Here is a 24,778-nt window from a genome sequence, read left to right on the forward strand (position 1 = left end):
TTTTAAAGGGAAGACTTTTGACCACTTTATTATGGGACTACTCAAGTTTTATATTTTTCTCGAGACAGTTTTGGAAAAACTGTCTTTTTTTTACTAATTTTTCACTACACTTCACATAAATGTTAAAACTTACTGACGTACAGCTGTTTGTAACATCCTATTATTTTAAATTTATGCTGTAGCTATAACTAAATCTCCCTTTTTTTACCTAAAATGCTTATGTGTACCATCTCTTTTGCTTGATCTGCTTTATAGTGCTAATAATTTTTTTGGTGGGGTTTTTTTCAAGAACCAATGCTTAGCTTTATCGATCCTATCCATTGCATATTGTATTTATACTTGTATCTTTAGGATTTCCTTTTTTCCTTATATTGGGCTTCATTAACCTTTAAATTAGACACATATCAATTCATTTATTTTTAGTCTTACCTTTGTAAGCTATTAGAGGTGATAACTTTTTCTCTACCTCTTTAACTTCATACCACCTTTTGATTTTTAGTATTTTGCAGTTATTTTTTTTTTTTGGTTTTAAAAGATTTCTAATTTATATTACTTTTTTCTTCGATCCATGGTTTCTTAATTTACAAACATAAAGGTTTTCTATTATTATTTTGTTTTGCTAGTGTATATTTTAATTTTCTGCCCTTCCCTTCTTCTATGGAGGTTTTATACTCTTATTTTTATTGATTCTTTTAGTGGTTACGTAATTAATTAATTAAGTTCTAAAGTTATTCAATATGTTTATTCTCAACAATGCAAAAGACATTAGGTCACTTTTAACTGTTGTCACTTCTATTACTTTGACTTAATGTTATTGATGTCATGTAATTCTGCTTAGTCCCACAACTACTGTCATTTAAAGCAATCAGTGCTTATTTAATTTTACCTAAATGTTCGCTTCTTACTTTATTTATCCTTCTCAGAATTTTAATCTGGGATTTCTTTCTTCTCCCTGCACGATTTTCACTGTTGTGGGTCAACTTGGCAGCTAACTCTCAATTTTTTTCTAATCAAAACGTCTTATGTTTTCATTTACAAAAGATATTTTTGCTACATATGAGGTGTGATCAAAGAATATGGTGAATGTTTCAATCAAAAAAATTTATTGGGGGCCGGCCCGGTTGGCTCAGCTCCATGATCCTGGCTCCGAGGGCTGCCGGTTTGATTCCCACATGGGCCGGTGGGCTCTCAATCACAATGTTGCCGGTTCGACTCCTCGAGTCCAGCAATGGATGGTGGGCAGCGCCCCCTGCAACTAAACTTGAACACGGCACCTTGAACTGAGCTGTCGCTGAGCTCCCGGATGGCTCAGTTGGTTGGAGCACTGGCTCTCAACCACAAGGTTGCTGGTTCTACTCCCGCAAGGGATGGTGGGCTGAGCCCCCTGCAACTAGTAAACAGCAACTGGACCTGGAGCTGAGCTGTGCCCTCCACAACTAAGACTGAAAGGACAACTCCGAAGCTGAACGCACCCTGCACAACTAAGATTGAGGGGACAACTTGACTTGGAAAAAGGCCTGGAAGTATACACTGTTCTCCAATAAAGTCCTGTTACCCTCCCCTGCCCCCCAAAAATTTATTGGGCTGGCCCAGTGGCTCAGGTGGTTGGAGCGCCCAGTGGCTCAGGTGGTTGGAGCGCCCAGTGGCTCAGGTGGTTGGAGCGCCGTGCTCCTAATGCTGAGCTCGCTGGTTGGATTCCCACATGGGCCAGTGAGCTGCACCCTCTACAGCTAAGATTGTGAACAGCTCTCCCTGGAGCTGAGCTGCCATGAGCAGCTGGAGGTTGGCATAAGCTGCCGTGGGCTGCTGTTGTCATGGGCTGCCCTGTGCTGCTATGAGCGGCAGGTGGCCAGCTTGCCAGAAAGAGCTGCCGTGAGCGGGCCTACCAAAGACTGGTGAACAACTGCCTCAAAGGGGGGGAGGGGGGAGGCATTGCGCAAGGCTCACAATACCAGCATGGGCCAGGAAGCTGTGTCCTGCACAACTAGACTGAGAAACAATAGCTTGAACCGGAGTGAGGGGTGGGAGGCAGAAGGGGGTAAAATTTATTATAATAAAAGACACACTGCCATTAATCCCCCTCAAAATTCTCTCACTCACCTTGAACACATTTATCCCATCATTCTTGCCACCTTATGAAGCAGTTCTGAAAGTCCTCTTTCGTGAGTGTCTTTAATTGCTCTGTCATGGCTACCTCGATGTCCTGAATCGATTCAAAATGTTTACCTTTCATGGTCATTTTGACTTTGGGGATGAGCCAGAGGTCTCACAGTGTAGATCCAGTGAATAAGGTAGGTGTGGACACATCATATTTATTTGACAGAAATTGCCGTATCAGAAGCGATGTGTGACATGGAACAGTGTCATGATGGAAACAATTTGCCCATTTCTCAGGATGTTTTCTATGCACATCGTTTCTTAAATGCTTATAAAGACACTTACAAAAGAGGACTTCCAGAACTGCTTCAGAAAGTGGCAAAAATGATGTGTTTGAAGCGAGAGGGAGTATTTTGGGGGGGATTAATGGCAATGTGTCTTTTACTGTAATAAATTTTTTAAATTTAAACATTCACCGTATTTTATAATCACACCTTGTATATATAATATATACAATATAATCTCTAGGTTGAGAGTTATTATTTCTTGGCCCATTGAAGGTATTTACCTCTTGTTTTCTGTTTTTATTCATGCTTAGAACTCAGCTTTGTGTTTGTTGTTCTTTTGAAAACAGTATCTTTATTTGCTCACTGCTTAAAGAACAATTTTGTCTTTCATGACGTGTCTATGGGTGAATTGTCTTCACTGATAAGATACTTGCTTATTATCTTGCTTTTAATTGGTTAGTCTTCCTGAATCTGAACTAAAAAATCCTTAACCATTTCCTCTTTGAATATCTTTCTCTTTCCTAGCATATTATCTCTTTTTGGACTTTGGGGTCCCACATACACTTAATACTGACCTCTGTTTATACCTTATTAACTAGCCCACTTATCAATGCCATTTTTAAAGACTTAAAAATATGTATTTCTAGCCCTTTTATATTTTTCTTGAGGGAGACTTGGTCAGAATGAATACATAAGACTACTCCATTATAGGAAATTTAGGTTCCCTAACATGATTTTTATTTTAAATCATTTTTAATAGGATAAACACACAAGATCCCAACCCTCAGCTCAATTATTACTTAATCTACTTCCAATCATATATACTAATAGCAGTGTGCCAAATGCCATTTAAATGTTAAGGAAGTGGGAAACTGTTGCCTGTAAGTAAGGTTTCCTGGTTAGAGATTATTTTCTATTGTTTTTACCTTTTCCAATATGTAAGATCTAAAAAGGAAAAAACTGGCGTTCTGTTAGAACCAGAAGCCATCTCTGTGTCTGAGCCATCATCTGACTGGTTACTATAACAAGGAGATTGAGCTGGGGAGGCACTTGAGGTGGTACTGTGAGCATCAGAATCTGCAATAAAGGTAAGACAGAAAAATTATAATTTCATCATATGCAGTTGCAACTAAGCCTCAGCATAAAACACTGTGAATGAGTCTGTAAAAAGAAGAAAAAAAGAATTTATTTTCTATTTACTAGTGATACTTGGACGGTATTTGTACTAAAGTGTTTCTAAAAAATGAGGACTTAAGCTTCCAGGAAGATAAGAGACATACTTTTCCCTATTCCTCCTGTTTTAATAAGTAAAACGAAAAACCCTGAACATTACATATAAAACAAACCTAGACTCTGTAAGTTGCCATTGGCTAGAAAGCTGGAGACCCAAAGAAGAACATGGAGGTGAGTTCCCTAGTTCTTATGGGTTTTCTTTTTGCCTCATAAATAGCCAACCCAGGGCCAGCCCGGTGGCGCAGGCGGTTAGAGCGCCATGCTTCTAACTCCGAAGGCTGCCGGTTCGATTCCCACATGGGCCAGTGGGCTCTCAACAACCAAAAATAAATAAATAAATAGCCAACCCAGAAATGCCAATGGACATAGACTATTAAAAAAAAAAAAAAAAAAGCCAGCAAAAACCTTCTTTATCTAGTCAAAGGACCAGGAAAGGGGCAGCCTAGCAAGGCAGGAAACTTTTATTAGACAATAACCACTCTACTCCTGCCAAACACCACAGAAAAAAATGGACGCCTAGCCCCACCCCACCCTCAGCAAAAGCCAAGTAGGGTGTCTAGATTTCCATCCTCATGAGCCTGCTACGAAGACCCTCAACACCCCCACCTGGGTGGTGTCAGAAGAAGCCTATTGAAGAGTTAAGACTTTCACTATGGCCCACCAGAAACAAGGGCACCCCACCATGTGGGAGCTTTAACTCCCACCCCCATCAAGCAGCAATGAGGAGCTCCTCCCACCTCAGATGTCAATGGAGGCTGAGTGGAGAACTTGACTTTTAACACCACCTGGCAGTAACAAGGTGATGCCCCTCTCCCCCACATCTCCTGCTAGAGGAGTATGAGAAGAAGAAAAAGCCAGTTGAAGCGAAAGGTTTTAAATAAGATCCAGAGTCTCAAAACATAACTTTTAAATGTCCAAGTTTCAATAAAAGATCACATATCCAGTATCTGGAAGATCTCAAACTGAATGAAAAGGCAAGAAGATGTTAACACCAAGATGACAGAGATGTTAGAATTAGCTGACAAAGATTTTAAAGTAGCCATGACAAAAATGCTTCAGCAAGCCATTATGAACATGCTTGAAATAAATGAAAACATAGCCTCAACCAACGGTGTCTCAGTTAAAAAAATAAGAAGCAAAAAAATAAAAATAAAAAAATAAGAAGCTACAAAGAACAACCAAGTGGAACTGAAATTTGAGCTGAAAAAAATACAATAAATGAAAGCAAAAGCTCAGTGGATGGGCTCAACAGCAGAATGGAGAGGAAGAGGAAACAATCACTGAACTGGAAGAACAAACAACAGAAATTACCCAGCCTGAACAACAGAGAGACCACAAATGAATGGAACCTTAGAGACCTATGGAACTATAACCAAAAAAACCTACATTTGTGTAGTTGCAGTCCTGGAAGGACAGGACAAAGAGGGCGGAGGTGAAAAAGTACTCAAAAAATACAATGGCTGAAAAATTGCCAAATTTGGCAACAGACATAAACCTATAGATTCAAGAAGCTAAGCAAACCCCAAACAGGATATACCCAAAGAAATCAAACTCAGGACACATCATAACGAACCTTCTGAAAACTAAAGACAAAGAGAATGATACCTTATAACACATCCTGATCTAATGAAGAATAAAGGCAATTCATCAGATATAAGCTAAATATAATTTAATATTTTCGCCCTCAGAAGACTTCGTTAAATTTACAAGCCAGAAATTTTGGTTGCTAGTCACTGTGCTATAAGGCATTACACTGCTATTCCACAGCAAGATTAATGTCAAAAATAGGGGTGAGCCTACACATCTTACGTTTAGCTAAAGACTATACCCCCCTCTCAGGACAGGTGGGTAGAGCAATCCTCCAATTCAGAGAACCAATCAAATATCTATTAAGTATCTAATATCCTGCTTGGAAAGAGACAGACTAAAGAAAATATTTTTGAGTAAGGCTCACAAGTGTTTCATATTAACAAAAGTTTACATAAAAAAGCATAAAATTAGATATCTAAAATAAAGAAAGCCCTATTAGTGTTTTTAATATGTTCATTCACTTCTAATATAGAATAACTTCACAATATAGCTTAACTTCATAAAAAATGAACAAAATCTTCAATAGCAGGCTTTAAAGAAATAAGTTTACTGGAATGTTCCCAAATAATTAACAACAGCAGCAGTCAGCTCTATACTGAAGAAAACTCACTACCCTAAGAAGTGCTTAATCTCTAACGCATTTGAAATTGCAGTTATCCGACCATTTATTTTCTACCTACAAAAATGGCCAATTTCATACAGTTTAATCTAATAACTGGGATATTGAATACAACTATATACAAATGCAGTATGAAAAACTCTCTTCTAGCATGTAGCAAGTCTGGAAATTCTTCAAAGAACAGCAATTTTTAAAATTTAAAAATTAGGTAAGACTTGGAAAGACCCAAAGGAGTAATCAGATACCTTAGCAGGGAGTAGGTAGGTACGATGAGTAGGTAAGCAGAACACACTAGGCAAAGAAGGGAACTGACTCAGCCCAAATATTCTTTGCCTAAACTAAGACCTCCAAATACTTGCTAGGGATTTTCAACTTTATTCTATAGCAATCAGAAGTCATTGCAGACTTTAGGAAGGATGACAAAAAAGAATAGCTAACATTTATATAGGAATTTCTTTCATTTTGTTGTTTTACACAAAACCCTTTTTACTTGCTTATCCCCATTTCTCTGATTAGGAAATTGTGGTTAAATAAATGTTAAGTGACACCAGGGTCACATATTTGTAAGTGTCAAGAACTGTAACTGAAATCCAGATCTTCAAGTTCCAGGTCCAATGCCTTTGGAAAGAATGTCTCAGGAAGAGGAATACAGGTCAGTAACATGCAGGATGCAAAGAAAATACATAACTGGAGGTGAGCAAACCGTTTAGAGGGTGATGTATAAAAATCCAAGTATCTCCTGTTTGGGATGTTGCACACGAGTGCTAACTATTCACGATGCACCTGGGAAAACCGTTTCAGTCTGAGCCTCCAAAACCCACGCACATTTCAAAAGGATTAATTTTCTGTCTCCAACCCCTCTGTAACACAACTTTATTATAAAAATCTAAAATTACACTAGACATATTCCCTTAGGTAGGGCAAAAGTTAGTCAGAGATGATTTTCCCTATAATTAAAGGGAGGAACTATATGTATATATGAATAATCAATTCTTGTAAACTTCAAGGAATGTAAGAAAATTACTATTTCCCTATTGTTCACTAAAACATCTAGTGAGAATGGAGGGTGAAGGTAAGTCTTTTTTTCCCCTTGGATTAAAAAAAGGGATAAGAAAGGGATAGTGTAAAGTTAACACACACAAATTTGCTGTTATCTAAGTATTTTACTATAAATGTATTAAAATATTTTAGCCAAAGATTACATAAATTAACAGAATAACTATGGACTGGTTAACATGTCCTTACTTGAGAGCACAGTTAGTAGCAGACCTGAAAAGTTTTGAGTCCTGGGATATTGGTTATACTGCTCCAGAGAGCAGGATGGTATTGAAAGAAAGAGCACAGGGCTTTGAAGTTAGACAAACACAAGGTCAAATTCATCTCACCACTGTACTTCAAATAAATCACCACTCTGCACTTCCAGTGCTAATCTCTAAAACAGAAATCACTGAGATAATTACGTATGTAAAGTGCTTGGTAGATATACCAAAGCGCTCAAGAGATGATAGTTATGCTTCCTTCCTCGCTCTACCTGATCAGGAAATTTAACTGTCTCTCCCATCATTCTAAAACAAACACTGATTGATAATACTTTGTCTAACAGAGTCCTACATATATTTTTTTAATCCTGAAAACTCCAATACAGGTCCACAACCCATATCTATAATTCTGAAAAAGTTCTAGAAACATAAAGTTTATCCCTAACCCATGTGACCACAAAATCTGGTTTGACTTGAACAATAATTAGGGCGCCAAACCTGACTCGCCTATTTACGGTTTGTTTATTCTACCTATGCGAACACTATGTGAATATTTATTCTATGTGAATACATTCTCGCTGCAGAAATACTAATGTGCTTGATTCAATAGTATTGCCTCAGAATGCCCCACCCTGTGATACAATTGTTACATAATAATATTACATGCACTGCATTTCCTTTTCAAAATCTGAAATCTAAATTCCCAAATACAGAAATACTACTACAGGCGCTTTCACCCCACTAATGACTTCCTAAAAGAGTTTATGAACCAGATTATTAATTTGTCATTCCTTTTCCATGCCATTACCGCACACAACACACACTCCCCCCTAAACCTCAAGTTCCTGAGGCTAGCTTTACTGCAATATGTGAGTTATGATTTCTAAAGTTACTTTCCTGGGCTTTGGTCTCAGATTATACACTAATCATTCATGTCATTTTCTGCACATCGCCAGGCCTCAATATCCTTATGCATAAGATATCAAGTAAACAAGCTTAACAAAATGTTTCTACAAAATTAAGATGTCAATAAAGAGATCATAGTGGTCAGAGTGGTCTCAGCACAATTTGAAGTGACTAGCTAGTGAAAATATTTTTATGACATCAAAATCAAAGGCAATGTTCCAAGATTTCATAGAAATGATCTCTACCAAGTCAACATTCCCTTCCAACACTCTTTAAAAAAAAAAAAAAAAAAAAAAAAAAAAACGATCATTACATAGCATATGCCATCCCCAGGCAAAAATAAAAACACCTATTCTTAAGAACTCATGTTTCAGTATCAAACTTACTGTGACGTTTCAATTCTTTCTGCAGTTTGCTGATCTGGTTACTTTTTATCCTGTTTCCAGACAGAGTTTTCACTTTCTTTGGTTTCAGTGTAGTCTTTAGACTGGGTCCTGCCCTAGCATCTACCACCTGGAAGAAAATACTGAATATTTAATACCATCCAAAAAATGATACCTCTGTATTCCTTTGGTTCAGATAAATGTCTGTTTGAAGGAGTCAAATTAGAGAACCAGTTTTCTACTAGAGTGAAAGCCTATGTGCACTTAAAAAAAAAAAAATCATCATGTGAAATTAAAGAATAGTTTATCTAGTAGGGTTTTTTTTCTTTGAAGTAGGTAACAGCAGGAGTATGCTATATAAAAAATTTAAATAGATTTATATATTGTGAGAATGACCCAAAACTAAGTAGGTTAAGGAAAATCAAACCTAACAACTAACATTTCTACAGGATGTTTTGCAGTTTACAAAATGTTTTCATATACTTTTGATTTTTATCTTCACCGCAAAGCAGTAAGGGTGCTATTTTTGTTACTCTAACTTTACGGTAAAGGAAAACAAGAGAAATTAAATTATGTACTTTGTCTTATTTCACTTCACTATGCTAGTAAATGGGCAAGGGTGGGTTGGGAGAGGAACAAGATTCAAATCAAGGTGTTCAGACTTATGCTGTAAACTCTTTTCACTAAACCTCCTAATCCCTAAGGTCAGTTACATGAAGGCAATGGCATGTTCTCTCCCAGTCTAGCGTGGACATAGGTCTAACCCCATATGGCCCCATTTCTCATGCATTCATTCACATTTACTGCTTGCAGATTTCTATCCTTATGTAGAAAGCTTGCCATCACCTTTGAAATCACAATTTGGATCGTCTCCAGATAAGTTATTGAAAAAAAAAAAAAAAAAACCTCACTTTTCTTTGTAAGCTAACAAAAAACCTAGCATGATACTGTAATAGTCACCAAAGGACAGTGTACAGCTAGTGTAGGGAAAAAAGTAAAAAATAAATGCTTGCCTGCTTAAAAACAAGTATTTTGTATAAATATCGTAAATCTTCTGAAAGCTAGCATCCTCAGACAGAAGAATTAAATAAGGCTTAACAATGTTGTTCAGGTCCTCAAAAATATTTTAAGAATTCTAGTGACATTATAAAGAGGAAGGGCAACCAGAACTCACATTTATTACACATACCAGTTGGATCTCAAGATTTAAATGTAGAGAATAACAACAGCGTCCATCTAAAGAGTAATTACTGTGTGTTATACTTTATATATTTCAGGTCTCACTCACAACAGCTCTCTAAGACAGCTATTAGCTTTGCACTTTATAAATAAATGTAACTTGCCCAAAGTTCACATCTAATAGGTGACATAAAGGCAGGATTCAAATCCAGTTCTCATTCAAAAAACTATGTGCTCATTAGTACCAACATGAGTCAGGATAAATGTCATCATAAGAGATGAAAAAAGGATCCATGTCTAATTAACTCTAGGAATTGCTGGATTAAACCTAAAAATATGTGAAATGTATATTGTGCATCTCTGAAATGGGGATACTGGATACAGCCTTAGAGAAATGCTACAAACTATTTTGCTTCCAAAATGACAAAATGTTAAGTGATTATATCTAAGCAGCAACTACTATTTATCTTTATTCTTTTCATACTTTTCCATCTTAGGGACACATTATTCCCTAAATTAGGGGGAAAACTAATGTTACTTTAAATATAATAGGAGTATAATTGAGAAAGATGAACTAACATGATTCCAGTTTTTTTTTGATCCTGCTGGCAATTTCTTCCATCTTTTCACAAGCAGGACACAGGCATTACAGATGTCTCCAGAACGAGTTTCATGCAACCTGGTAAGAAAACATTGAGAACAATCAAATCTTTAGTGGTCTCCTTTATTTACATTAAAGAATTCAAGCAAGTACATTTCTTTTAGAAAAAAGACTCTATCCATTTATAGTTTATACATGCTATTTCTTCTAATCATCCTGGATGATCCAGTTCCAATGTTTCTATAGTATGTTTCAGAAATATAATTAACTTCTAGATCCAATGAACCAATGTGATGTACTGCTATTTGGTCATTTTTAAAATAAAGAATGTTTTTAAAATTAAATAATAGTAAAACGTTAAAGACCTAAAGGAGATCCTGGTCACCATGATTTTGAACAATACTGTCCAATTAATCTTTCTTGAAATGTGTAGACATTTCACAAGCAACAAAATGCCAACCTTTAAAATAAGGTGCCATGATATTCTAGTTTTACAACAAACAAAACCAGAGAGGCACTGTCATTTTTTTTTTTAATTATTACATTTGTATAAGGGGGCAAAAAATCTACTTGCCAAGCTATTTTTTAATGATATCTGAGGAACTTTCATTTACTACATTTTTCCAGTATTACAAATACATATAGAAAAATACTGATATTTGTTATGTACACACAATTGGAAATGAAAACATTAAGAGGAAAATGCAATTTAAAAAGTCAAGGTCAGTGGAGACTCTTTTTGACAGCTTTCAAAGTAACTAAAAAGTCCAGGCTTAACAATAAATAATCAACAAATGTTTTGATAAGAAAAAATGGAGAAACTAATTTCTAACATGGGAAATGGTGCAACATTAAGTATTTTATCCAAAGATTTGTTGGAAACTAAATTCCATTTTATTAAGCAGAGGTTTATTGTCAAAAGATAAATGAGAAACAAAATTACAAATGAATGCTAACATACCCTGACAGGTTTCAGGGTAGAACTTTAAGTCTTGTTAGTATCCTCAGCAGGTTGGGTTAAAATATATTTCTATAATTAGAAAAACAATACAAAGAACAGAAAACTATTGGGGGACAACTATTATAAAAGATACGGGTAATTTTTTTTACGATCTCTTTATACATACTGAAGTTAACAACAAAAGGGTTTGTTTGGTTACAACTACAAAGGGCTTCACAATTAATTTGGTAGTTCCTCATAATCTAAAAAAAAAGGTAAGCTGTCAGTACGTTTGATTGGTTTTAACAGCAAGGGCCTTAACAGACTAGCTTAGAATATAAGTGATTTTAAATATTAGCACATTGCTCCAATCTCCTTGTTTGGAAATATTTCCATATGCTGTGATTTTTTTCACTGTAAGAATGGTGCGAACATCAGGTGATCTTACCCAAAACAGCTCTGGAAGTCCTTTTCATAACGTTTACTGTCAGTGAATCGAGAACTGGAGGACTTAGCTCTGCAAATACAGCAGCCCTCTATACTTCGGTACATCTTTGGCTTGTGAAAACCAAACATCTTTTCTTCTGGGCAATAATCTGTAAAGCCAAGGGAATTGACACAGCTTTGTTGAGGGCTATTAACAAGAAACCATTAAAAAAAGAGCTCTCTGCTCCACCCCACCTCCCTAGTCACTTGGTATTACATGATGAAGCCAAATCCAGGGCTCTGGGAGGAAGACCTCCTGGATCTTCCTCCATTCGTGGCACTATCATGGCAAATATATAAAAAACACAGAATATCTCAGTTACTTAACAAGGCCTCTACTATCTCCTTCTACTCTCCTGGCAAACATTTATTCTAAAAATGGAGGGAGGGGCCATTTTTTAAAAATCAAGTTTTAAAGTAGAAAATACAACTGCCCACAATCTTATAAAACAATGGCTCACATACAGTACTGACGAACCCTAACATTTAAGCTAAGCACCACCCTTTATTTTGCACCTTTGCATTAATGTGATTCCCCTTTGGGGGAGTTCTGAGCATTTACCAAGACCACTTGATAGTAAGCATACAAGTAGCTCAATATGCATCAACCCACACTACTTTTGCCCTATGGGAAATTAGAGGGGATTTCTTCTGTGATAAATGGGAAGTTCTAAGTGGAAAGTTGGCCCTGAATTGAAACTACTAAGAGGAGGATGTAAAATTCACAAAAATCAAGGTTAGAATTTAAGAATAATAATTTCATAAATCCTTAAGACAAATTAAAAATGAGCTCATGTTGCCTGACTACTGGTCTGCTCCTCAGTTGTTGAGAGGTTTGGAGAGCTCTTCCATGAGGCTCTGTGCCTGAGAGCAGTAACAGTGGGAGGCCGATGTCCAAGAAATGTAGTGAGACAAATTATGATTCCAATGATAAAAAAACTCAATGATCAAAAAATCTCAACATCAAGCAAGCAAGGAAGAAAACAGCTCTAGGGCTAGATGCAGCAAAAATACAGCTGGCAGTAAATATGCACCTTAGCGGTAATTTAAAATATCCAAACCAAGGGCCAAGTTTACCAGAACATCTGGACAAGAAAGGTGATGAAAAGACAATGAATATAGAAACTAAATCCCAATGGACAACTCCAGAGGGCAAGGATGTGTGTGTGGGGTGTCCAACTAAAAATTATCACAAAAGTACCAATATAAAGCAGCAATAAATTAATACCGATTAGATTTGTGCCCACAGTTTTAGCAGTTATAACCACAGAACACCATCTTTTTCAAGTTCTTTCAGAATTACACTAAAATATGAGTAAAACAAAAACTTCAGTATTTGTCTTTGGATGATCTCTTTCCTAACCATATTCCATTCCAATTCTGGTTAGCATACCAGAGCAAGTATTTATGAAAGTGATTCAGAGAAATCACCAATCATCCAGGGTGTGTGGTGTGTGCGTGTGTGTGAGAGAGAGAGAGAGAGAGAGAGAGAGAGAGAGAGAGAGAGAGAGACAGAGAGAGAAAGAAAGAAAGGGGGGGAGATTGGGGGGTTCTGAAATATGGACAGAGAATGTATAATTTGTTTTTAAGAAAATATTTTATTAGCAATTAATTAGCTAAACACTAAAGCTTTCCTTTTAAACAGGGACTACTGTTCAACAAGTGTTCATTAACGTTTTTGTTGATGAGGGAAGCAGGCAAAGGAGGAGAGATGGGAGGGGCAGAAAGCCATTGACGTATTTCAATAATTAAGTCTCAAATAAGTTACTTCAACTTAAGAACTGTTAGAACAAGAAAACAAAATATTCTTAGTTGATTAATTGTTTTCGTTAAAGGAAATGCTTGGGAATTTGACCCCCCCACCCGTTTTAGAGGAAAAAAGTGAGCAAGGTATTCTATATATAGCAGGAAAAGGTGTAGTAAGGCCTGTGAAATAAGGCAGATATTTTTCTCTATTCAAACAACAAACCCACATGATAAATGAAAAGAATACGGCCTCCTGAAGAAATGTTCACGTGTTGCTTTGGTAAAAACAACTTCATATGACACAGGACTACAAAAACTTTAAAAAGAGAAGTGTTAACAAAATTTAAGTCATTGCTTTAATTTATATATTCCTGTTTTGAAGCAAAAATGTAATAATACAACCTTTCTAGTCCTCACACCAACCTGTGGGCTCTCCAAACTCCCCTAACACCCTCCATTACCATCAAGAAGGTCAAAAGTCCACAGTTCCTCTTACAGTTTTCAGCTTCATCAATAGCTCTAGGAAACTTCAGCCTCCCTTCTCAGCAAGGACAAAGGAAGTACAGCCAGAAAGGCCAGTTCATTCCATTAACGCAGTGACCAAATCCTATTACAACAGATAGATTCCTATCTCTACCTTCACAATCCCCTTTCCTCCCCACAAATAAACAGGCCATCAAAACCATACAGCATTCAGATCATCTTCAAGATATGAACTACCTTCACTGAGGCTGGATTTGACTAAGAAGCCCTAGTTTGTGTCAGTTATCAGGCTAGCGAGCTGTTAAGGAATGCTAGGGCTACAGCATTCTATAATGAGCAAATACTGAGGCTTTCCTTATCAACAGCTGCTATTATGAATTAAGTGTTCATTTTCCATGATTTTTTTGCCGGTGGGGATCTCCACAAAACTTGCCCTACAGTCCCCACAAGACATTCCACTGTTTAGTTTGAGGAATATTTTTCTTAAGACATCAGGAAAAATAAAATAGGCTGATGTCTTCTGATTGATCATCTTTTATGTGGCTCTGTGACCTTATGTTTCTCCTGACAAAACTCTTCCGCCAAAAGGAGAGGGATCTAAATCCTGGGGTTCAATCTCTTCTAGGCAGTGCAAACGCAGTAAGGTGTCAGACACTTATCCTGATGCAACACACAAGTATTGCGTATGAACCTTTTAATGGATGATTACTTAATAAACCTACTAAACCTTTTCTGAGCTTATTCCTGCACTTGAGAGGCACCTGGGAATCTGCAGCAAATACACAGGGGTTTCATTGTGGGCTGTGTTTATAGCACCCCCGTTTAAGCAGTGGTTGTTGTTGCCCAGAGATTAACTGAAAGTATTTTCACAAAATCTACAGACCCACTAATACTGTTTAAAACAAAAAACACCTACGTGAACTCTGGAAGAAAACTAAGAACACAAAAATGACTCTGCAACCAAGTTACTTTATATATTTAAGAAAGAGGTGGGTGGGTGTGGCACAACTTGATTTTAAACTTGGGATTTGTTGTTACAACAAATCTAGTAGTTGTTTACAATATTTATTTTCTAGTCCCACACTTGTGCAATATTAATGGATTCCTCCAGAACAATCTATTTTATTTGTTCAAATGACACTGTCAGTTATTAAACTATTTGTGACTTTTGCCTCTATTCTCATAAGCGAGACATCTCTCAGCACTGTTTTAATAGGACGCTAACACCATCTGCTTCCTAACTGATGAACAGTTACAGATGAGAGTGGACCCCATACAATCTCACACGCAGGCATGTGTTTGAGGAAAGCAGAAGAAAATTAAGCTTTTGAGATAAAGCCAAAAATCAGGAAAGACTTAAAATGATGATTAAAAACTGTCATTTCTCTTCTAAAATTAAGATAGTTGTGATTGTTGCCAAACTCTGCAAAGCCACTGAATTGTACTCTTTTAGAGTAAATTTTATGGTACGTGCATTATGTCTCAATAAGCTTATTTTTAAAAATAAAAAGACTGGGTTAGGAATTCGTCTTTATTCATCTTTGTGACCTCACATCTAGAATAGTGCCAGTCACTTAGAAGGTACTCAATAAATGTGTCGATTAAACTTTTTTTAGAAGCTCTGCATAGCACTTCACATTTTTTAAAGAACTTCTATCGACATTATTTCTTTAGTTACCATCACCCAAATAACCACAAATTTTTAAAATACTGTAACAGTTAAAGACAAATAAGCCATACTAAAATTACTGTTCTGTCCAATTTAGTTCACTCTCCAAAGTTAAAAAGATTAAAGCTAATAATAGCTAAGTCAAAAAAACCATTAAGAGAAATAACTGTTTACATGAACAAAATATACACAGACAACAAAACATGAATTTTTAAAATACAATTAATTTGAAACATTTGTTTTGATTGGTTTCTTGGGGTTTTTTTCCTACTTTAAAACTAACTTTCATATAAATCTATTATCAACTTAATGAGAAGATGGGGAATGCCAACTTAAGGTTGAGACAAGGAAAGGGTAAGGTAAACCCCTGTATATCAAAGATATAAAAGGGCCAATTCTGAATTAGTCTAATGAGATTATGAGACCAAAAAGCAGGGGCGATATCTTATTTTACATTTAATTCAACACACAGAAGGTAAGTTTATTAAGTGCAATATAATACAAATGGGAAAGAAAAGGAATCTTCACAGCAATAGCCAATACTGAAAAGATGCTATTTAAGGAAAATTTTGTAAGTAATTCTGAGCTTAAAGACGATTTCTTATAAATCTTCAGCCCTCAAAAAGAATGCAGGTTTATGACATGTGCATGGAGGGAACTATCCAAGATATTTTCTGTGAAATAAGCAAGTTGGATAAAAGTTACACAGCATAATCCCATATAGCATGTTTTAAAAATGAGACCTCAAACAAATTGGTATTTGAAAATAGATTTTCAAAAACTAGTAACTAGTGGTTGCCTCTGAGGGGTGCAAGAATGAAAGAAGCTTACTTTCACTTTACTTTTTACTACCTTCTATACTGCCATTTTTTAAATCAAAAGCAAGCACCATGCTCCAAAACCTTAAGTTACCATCACACACCTTGACTTAAGAGGAATCTGAAAAAGCCCAGAAAGCTTAAACAAACTTCCTCAAAGACATACAGATGGAGAGATACACATTAGGAGATATACTCCATGGAAGAAGAGTACAGAATAGTAAAATCAGAATAAACAAAGAGCAGAATGGGAAGGAAACTGAAGAAGAGACAAGCAACAGATTTGTAAAGTGGGAAGGAAGCAGGGGTGAACAAAGACAAAACGAACCAAGCAACCAAAGGCAACTTTGCAGTGAAGGGGGTGTTATTTCTTTAGAGCTGAACTTGAAGTGATAGGGTGATGGGAAAGAAGAGAAATAAACAAGAAACACCACCTGTGATCAAAAGCTATGAGCAATCTTGAGTTGCTGTAATTGGTAATGCCACCCTCGACACCATTTTAGTCAATGGTATGCTATCTTTAATCACATATAAGTACAAGATCCAGTAAACACTAACAGTGTAACTGGAGCAACACTCTTCACAAAGGGTCAAAAAGGACTAAGTGTTTTGTGTTCTCTGGCTGCTAGGCCACTTGGTTGCAGTATTCCCCAACAATGAGACATGTTTCATCAGCAATTACAGAAAGCTATAAAGCAATTAAACACTATTATTAAACCCCTCTTACCTGCTTCCAGATACCAGCCCACATCCCAGCATCAAAGATTCTGAATTTATTTATTCACTTTTAAAAGATAAATTTAAACTTGCAAGGAGAAAAGCTGAGAAAGGAAAAAAAATAGAAAAGCTGAGAAAGGGGTGGTGGACCCCATCTATTTGCCAATAGCATCTCCAAATAGGTACCCAGCCTTTGAGAAATTATATGGCAAAGTATTTATAACTGTGGCTGCCTACGGAATCCACAGATGAGCCTAGAACTCATCCTACAGGAAAGGGATCAAACTCAGAAATAAGCCCTCAGCTGAAATAACACGGGTTTACAAATTAAAAAAAAAAAAAATCACAAATGCAAGCAATTCCAGCGGATGAGAAAGTTGTCAACATTGGAGAGATGGTATTTATTCGCTTTTAGGAATGATTATCAGTTAGGAAACGTATAACTACTGAGTCTGGTGAAAAGGCACTGTAATGAGTCAAGTTGGAATCTATTTCTGCTTTTGTCTTTACAACTGAATAGGAAGTCCCGTCTAATTGTATTTGTTCCCCTGTAACATTAGTGTGAAATCTCACTTCTACTTTCCAGGGATGCTGTGAAGCAAGAGTATGAAAATATCAGTCTATGTATACCATTCATTTCCTTGCATTTATACAACTTGCACATTACATAAATATAAACTGTATCCCAGGGCATGTCCAACAAATTAAACTGAAGGTACAAACCAGATTTCTGAAGGCTTTCTTTTACGCCAAGGTCTGTGGGGAAACAGGAATTTCGCCTTTTCAAGGAAACTTCAGGTCATGAAACTGGATCATACTCTTTCCTGTGAAGCTATTCTCCCCATTATTGATTGACAAAAATGTTCAGAAGGTATGGTAGCACACACCTGGTCTAACCCAAACAAAGCTCAGGTAAATTCCTTAGGCTCTCTGACCTTTCAATTTCCTCATTTAGAAAATAAAGATAAATCCCAATTCTTCTGAATAATATCTGTAAAGCATCAACACAAAGACTGGTAGTGCTAACCTGTAAGTGCCCTAAATTGATTATAAAACCTGGTCTTCCAAACATGCTCTTTCTGTGTTCCCGTATCTGGGTTATCATCCATACAGTCACACACAAAAATCTGAAAGTCAACTGTGCTCTCCCTTCTCATCCTCTGCATGGCCCCCACTATGAGTTCTTAGATTCTGCCGCTTCTTTCATTTCTCTGCTTCATGTCCCTCATCATGGGCCTCAGAACCGACTTCCCCACATTCTTCAAACAGGTGGTATCTTCCTCAAGTTCAAATATTAATCATCTCTTCCAAGGTACCAACACTGGCTTCAGGATAATATCTAAACTACTTGGCAAGAAATTCAAAGCTTTTCAGGATCTGGTCCTGCTGACCAGCTGCTACCAACTCGGAATTCTGATATTCTAGGAGCGTCCAACCAACTTTAATAACTAGCCACATATCTCTACTAAGGCTATGATTTCTGTTTGGTTCCTCATCTATCCCCTTAGCCTGAGAAAGGCTGTAAGAATGATTTCTTTTTACAAAATCTTTCCATATCTTTTATTAGAATAACACAATATTTCATATACTTGCTTACTGTATTATCTATCTCCTCTACTCAATGGTAAAATAAAGGATGGCAGGGCAGGAACTAAGTCATATTACAACCAGGTGCTGATTGTACATATACTCTGAAACAGGCGGAATTTGCTAACTACCCTTACAGTGAGGTAGCCAAAGTAGATCTGAACAATATATTTAAGGGCATAAGAAATGCTGTCCACAATAAAGATGTGTATTAAAAAAATTAATGTTTTGACAGGAGTCATTTTTCTTTTAACATTTAGTCTATAGACTTGTAGAAAAAAAAACTGAGGCTTAAAGATTTTAAGGAAATGTAAACTGAAAGAATTATTTTAATTAGAGATGATTAATAAACAACTCAATGCTTTCATTAACAATTGGTAGAAAAAATACTGCTTATTTCAAGCAGGCATATATGCAGGAAAGGGAGGTTAGAATAGTGTGAGGTGAAATGAATCTTAAAATGAGTGATTTATTTAAACTCAGCATACATTAACATCAACCAAATTAAAATAACATCAAGCCAAATCAAACTTATAGGTAGGAGCAACTATATACAAGCTAGAAATAAATTATTTTAGTTCAATTGCAACTTTCGTATTTGAATATGTAATAGCAAATGTGCCTGTGACTTCTGTATTTCTGGTGCAAAAAACTTCTAGTCCTGGAAAACAAACTCCCTTCTTTTGCACTACATGCACTTCCAGATGATTTCCATAATACAGAAAACCTTAGTTACAGATTCAACTAGAGGAGGAACTGGAGAACCAAAAGACAACAAAGTATTTTCAAGTTATAACCACCACGGCCCTCCCCCGCCCAGTCAAAACTAAGTGTGGGAAATCCAGGACTGGAGGACAAATCAGAATGAAAGAAAATGGCATTTTCTAGATTTCCACAGGACTTTTTGATGTAAAATGGATGAATCAGAACTGGACTGGCAACCAGGAGCTGAAAGGAGTTACTGAAGGTGGGGGAGGGGGCCAAAGACACTCATTCTTTCCACTCAGCATTTACTGAGTATTTCCTACAGCAAGGTAAACCCACCCAGGCCTCAGTTTCGTCTTCTGTAAAATGTCGTGAGGATAATAACAGCCAATGTTTACCAAGCACATAACTTGCTTAATTATTCATAACCCTATGAACTAGGCATTATTATCCCTATTTTGCAGGTAAGAAAATTAGACCACAATGTAACTTATTAGGATGATCAGGGCTTTGGAATTTAGGCATTTTAACCCAACTTCTGAACGACTACCCTAGTGCCTCAACAAATGTGTTTTCTTCCTTTTCAGGTAATTATATTCCTAACTTCTCTTAAGGAAAAGAGAAAATATCTATTTTTAAAACAACCTACTATGTGCTTTGGCATGGTAAGTTAATTAATATGTCCTCATCATAGCTTATAAAGTTGGTTTAGATTTCAAATAAGCTTAAGCTTTTCCCAGTGAAAATTTTATTTTACATGGCAAATCATTCTAACATAAATCTGCTTAAGTCTCGCGAGCCAGGTTTCCCCAGGTCCTAATTACAACTCTGGGGAAAAAAGTGACTATCCAGGTTCCAGATCTACAGATTTAACTACACTGTGCAATAGCAGCCTTGAGGTTCTAGAATATATTACCTACTGAACTCTCATCTCCAACCTCCAGCAAAAGTAACGCAAAAAGGAAAGGCAGCAGAGACTTTTGTGTGTCTTTGCCACTCTCAACTTACCCACCTTGATAAACAAAATCTCTACTGCACATATCATGATATGTAAAATAAAACCCACTAAGTTTTATATACTGTGTTTGAAAATATCCCAGAATATTTAAATTCTACCCGGAACTCGGCTATAAAATACTAATTAAGAAAAACAAAGAACCTATGTATTCGCAAAATACTTGATATGCATTTTAAACACAGGACCCAGAGTAGTAACTGCCCAAAGGGAAGCCATCAAATTATTAAATCCAAAGTTTTTCATTTTGACATGCTATTTACTCACTTCAGAAATGTACTGTTTGTTACTAACATTGGTTGCCATTAGGTATTTGTAATTTGGCCAACCAAAACTTAGGAGACATGAGTTTATTTAATAACAAAACAATGAAAAGTACAAAACAGACTTCAATTTGTACATATTTTTTTTATGTGTGTGGGCATGGCATCTGAGGATATTATTATTTTCCAGTAATGACCACTTTTAGATTCTAATCCTTAAACATGATCTAAATGTAGGAGAAGTCAGGAAAGAAGCAACCGACATGGTGCTGCTGCTTATCGGATGTCTAGACTGCAGGCAAACCCCAAATACCAAAGAAGCATCCATGTGTCAAACCAGCAAAAATTTTGAGCTATGCCTGGGGCCACATACCCAAAAAAAAAGTTAGCTTGAAAAGAAAATCCAAGAGGGGTAACCAGAAGGTCAACCCAATTCACAGGAATGAGGAGGAAGCTAGCAGGGACAGCTACCCTGTTGTCATCCCCCTGCGCAGCTTCCTCCCAACCCCCACGTTTAATCTCCAAGAAAGGCCCAACTCCTTATTTACACGCTTCCTCAAGGTCATCCTAAGATAATGCAGTGAACAATCACCACACATTGAGCCAAGCAAACCTTCAGGGCCAAGAAAGATGGCCCTTCCCCAAATTATTATAAAAATACTTCAAATGCCATCAGGCTTTTTCTCCAGCTCCACCAGAAACAAACTCCCAGGCTTGAATTTGGATTGAGCAACTAATGAACGTGTTACGTTTTGCAACAGAAATTATTAAAAGGCAAGTCTGGCGAACTCCAAGTTCAAAAACAGGTGCTGTCCGTGTAGTGTTCACTGACAAACGTCAAATTCATTTTTAAAATAATTGTAAGAAAATGGGAGGAGGGGGAGTTTTCTTAACCTTCCCTCGGACAACGTGAGGGGCTCGGGGAAAGGATTGCTGGGGTAAAACTGTGCCGCCCCGTGTCCACCCTTGACCACACGGTAATTCCTCGTCCAGCAATAGAGGGCTAGAGGAAGGAAATAAAAACAAAGAAACCTACGAGGGTCACAGTAACCAGAGCAAACTCTGCGCCTCCCTACCAACCCGAGAAACCTCCCACCCACCAAAACAAACCTCGCCCCTCGCGGTTCCCCCTCCCACTCATAAACACACAAAGGACACAGCAGCGTGCACCACTGGGCCCCAGTCCTCACTTCCCTTTGTAGGACGCCCGAGCGCCCGAAACTTCCTCGCGGTGGTTTTCCGTGTGTCGTCGGGGCTGGGTCCCCTGAACGTGCGAGCCCAGCCTCAGCTGCGGGGGTTGGGGGTGCTCGCCGCATCCACCCGTTTCCCCGAAAGCAGCCAAAAGGCCTCCCTCGTCCTCCCGCGGCCGTCGGGTCCCCGCCCACGGCGTGTGGGTCTCCCCGGATGGCGCTGCTCCCTGGCGCACGCGGGGGGCGCCGAGAAAGAGGCAACAAGGCAGCAAACACACAAATGCTCCCGGGTGGATCCGTTGGGAAAGAAACCAACTTTGGTCGGGAAGAAAGTTCCCGTGGAGAGCTGCCGGCCCGGCCAGGGCAGCCGGAGGCGACCCGCGCCCCTGCGCCTCCTCCCTCACCTGCGCCGGAACCGCGGGCCCCCGCACCCTCCCCGCCGCCCGCCCAGCGCGGCGCCTCCCGCAGGCCGCGCCTCCCGCACGCCGCGCTGCCGGGGCTTGTTCCTCCTCATGGCTTTGCCCTGACGTAATTCAAACATGGCAACAGTTCGACTTCAAAGGCGAATGCACAGACCTCCCAGACTCCAGCTCCGGGCCGCGGGGAACCGGCCGAGAAGTGGGGGCCACCCTCGCCCGGCCCCTCGGCCGTCGCGGCGTGCGGCGCGGGGCAGAAGCTGCAGGACCCCCCGACACTGCCGCCCTGCCCGGCGCCCCGGCCCGCAGCGCGGACGCCCGCCGCCTCCCGGTGCACCAGCATGGCACCTCACCCAAGCAGCGCCGCCAAAGTTTCCCCGCGAGGGGCCGAGGGACAAAAGGCCCCCCCGAAACTCGCCCGAACTTCGGGGGGCCCAGCCCGCACGGGCCTCCGCCCGCAGCCGCCCCGAGCGCCGGCGGGGCCCGCATGGGCACATGCAGCTCTTTGTTTTCTGTCCAGCCCGGCGCTGCCTACGTGCAGCATCAGGATGTCGGATTGTTTCCCGGGGACGAGACACTTGGCGATCACCCCGCGGAAGGCGGGGGACCCCGCGCCCGACAGTCCCGAGCCCTGTGCTGCCGTCCTCCCCGCGGCCGCAGACCCATTTCATCCAAGTTTGCCCTGTCCTTCGTAAGAAACGGCCGGAGGACCCGCCCCGCAAACGCGCGGAGTTGGCGACTTTCACTCTGCTTTTTAAACTGGCAAGACGCCATCATCAGCAAATCACATTGTCCTGCCAGGCGGCCCGAGCCGACAGCGCCTGCATCTCACTGCTGACCTGGAGCCGGACGCTCCGAAAGAAACCAGGTCGCAGCCCCCAGCACGTGGTCTGTCATGTCCAGCACAAAAAGGAGTGCCCGCCGGAGCCCTCTCACTCCCGGGGCGCAGACTCCGCCGCCGCCTCCATCCCCAAGTCAACTGGCTCTGACTGGCCATCTTAAGCCGCACACGGTCGCCCTAGAAAGCCCTGGCCGTGGCGCCCACAGCTACGCTACAGGTGAATCCACTGCGCACAAAACTTGAGGCTCCACAGACCCATCGGACCCCGGCGCTGCTGGGGCGCGGCCGGGGGAGAAGCGGCGCGTGGGAGCCGCGGCGGCTTCCGAGAGGCCGCGTGTGGCTCTCATTGTCGCCTCCGCATCCCTCCGGAGTTCGGCAAACAACGCCACGCCGCGTGCACTCGGCAACCCCGGCCCCGGCCCAAAGGCCGATTGAAACCCCCGCAAACCCGCCAGCTCGCCGGCAGACAACTTAGTTTCCGAGCGAATGGCGTTTACGGTCCACCCTGCTCAACACACGCGCAAGGAGCTGCAATAAACTACACCACGCGGTTCAACTACCGCGCCCGACCACTCCCGGGCGCGCGCCCACGCGATGCACAGACCCGGGCCCCTCCACAATTGCCAGCGAGTCGTTTTCCTCTCGGGCCTTTTAGCCACCGGGCTCCTTTCCGCCTGAGAACGCTGCGACTGAGAAAAGTCATTGTCACCTTCAACGTGGATCCCTCAACTCCAGCGACTCCGCACTCATTTCCAGGCTCCACTCACTTCCCCCGCCCCAAGACTTTCGGTTTGCCTTAAATCCCCTCCTCAATTAAGAAAGACACACTAAACGTGTGCATACAAAAGAATATGGGGGTCTCAAAACCACGAAGACAGCGCTGCCGGCAATGCCATCTCCAAGACAAAACTTCGTGTGTGTATGGAAGGACTGGGGGTGGGGGGGGTGAGGTGAAAAAAGGGGGAAAAAGCCACTGAAATCAAAGCCCTGTGAGACAGTTTTGCACCAGAGTAATGGTTAGAGTCACTCACCTTCCAAAGGCAACCGTTCCACGCGCAATAACGTTCCCGAAGTGCGGAGTGCACGCCAGGCCAACCCCCCCTCCAGTCGTTCCCTCCTCCTCAACTGCCTTGTCTAGAAAGATTGTCTCCAGCAGTTCTGCAGTTGCTACCGCTGCCCGGGAAGGTGTAGATTCCGCTTTCCCTCTGCGCACGCGCGGCTCCCGGAGCAAAATTCTCCTGAATTGAACTCATTTGCATACGGGCGCGCGCGCGTCGAAGGCGGGGAGGAGAGCAGGCCTGGCGGCCGCGCGCGCTCCCGGAGCCTCTATTGTCCTTTTAAGGGGAGAAGCGCCGTGGCGCGGGAAACGCGGCGGCCTGAGGGACACTGGGGCGGAGACTGCTTACTATGGCTGACGTCACATAAACAAACGCCTCCTGTCTGGAGGCTGTGGCCAAGGGGGAGTGGCGGGATGGGAAAGGCGGAAAGGTTAGGGACCGAGGGAGAACACTGGGCTGCGTGACGTGCTTTCCACCCTGAAGTTCGTAGGACGCACTGTTTGGCGTTGAAAAAGAGTTGTGAACGCTGTTTTTGCAAAACTTTCACACCTGTGCCCAGTTTCTCTTCTGAAGTGATAGGGGAAGTGGTCTTGCCAGCGCCCAGACTGAATTTATAAATCTCCCAAGTTTCCTAGATTTTGTTTGAAGTTGGGTTTTTGAAGCTTTTTTCATCCTGTGGGGCCAGCAGAG

The 24,778-nt window shown here is 40.2% G+C and overlaps 1 protein-coding gene across 5 annotated transcripts in view; it reads right to left on the bottom strand.

Annotated features, from left to right (window-relative positions):
• Positions 1–24,239, bottom strand: part of SINHCAF (SIN3-HDAC complex associated factor) — a 48,359-nt gene extending 24,120 nt beyond the window's left edge. Inside the window, exons 1-5 of one of the 5 annotated variants that reach the window (XM_081059617.1) lie at positions 24,062–24,237; positions 11,543–11,690; positions 10,133–10,232; positions 8,378–8,504; positions 3,311–3,461 (exon numbers count right to left, since the gene is read on the bottom strand). In XM_081059617.1, coding sequence (XP_080915743.1) covers positions 3,311–3,461; positions 8,378–8,504; positions 10,133–10,232; positions 11,543–11,670 — 506 coding nt within the window. In that variant the 5' untranslated portion in view covers positions 11,671–11,690; positions 24,062–24,237. Of the gene's footprint in view, positions 1–3,310; positions 3,462–8,377; positions 8,505–10,132; positions 10,233–11,542; positions 11,691–21,773; positions 22,201–22,542; positions 22,732–24,061 lie in introns of those variants that run through there. The other 4 variants (XM_081059613.1, XM_081059615.1, XM_081059616.1 and 1 more) reach the window with 4 other exon arrangements.
• Between the last annotated feature and the right edge of the window lie 539 nt (positions 24,240–24,778).

The sequence above is a fragment of the Rhinolophus hipposideros genome (genome assembly GCF_964194185.1).
Source record: "Rhinolophus hipposideros genome assembly, chromosome: 9".
In the NCBI taxonomy this organism is placed as follows: Eukaryota; Metazoa; Chordata; class Mammalia; order Chiroptera; family Rhinolophidae; genus Rhinolophus; species Rhinolophus hipposideros.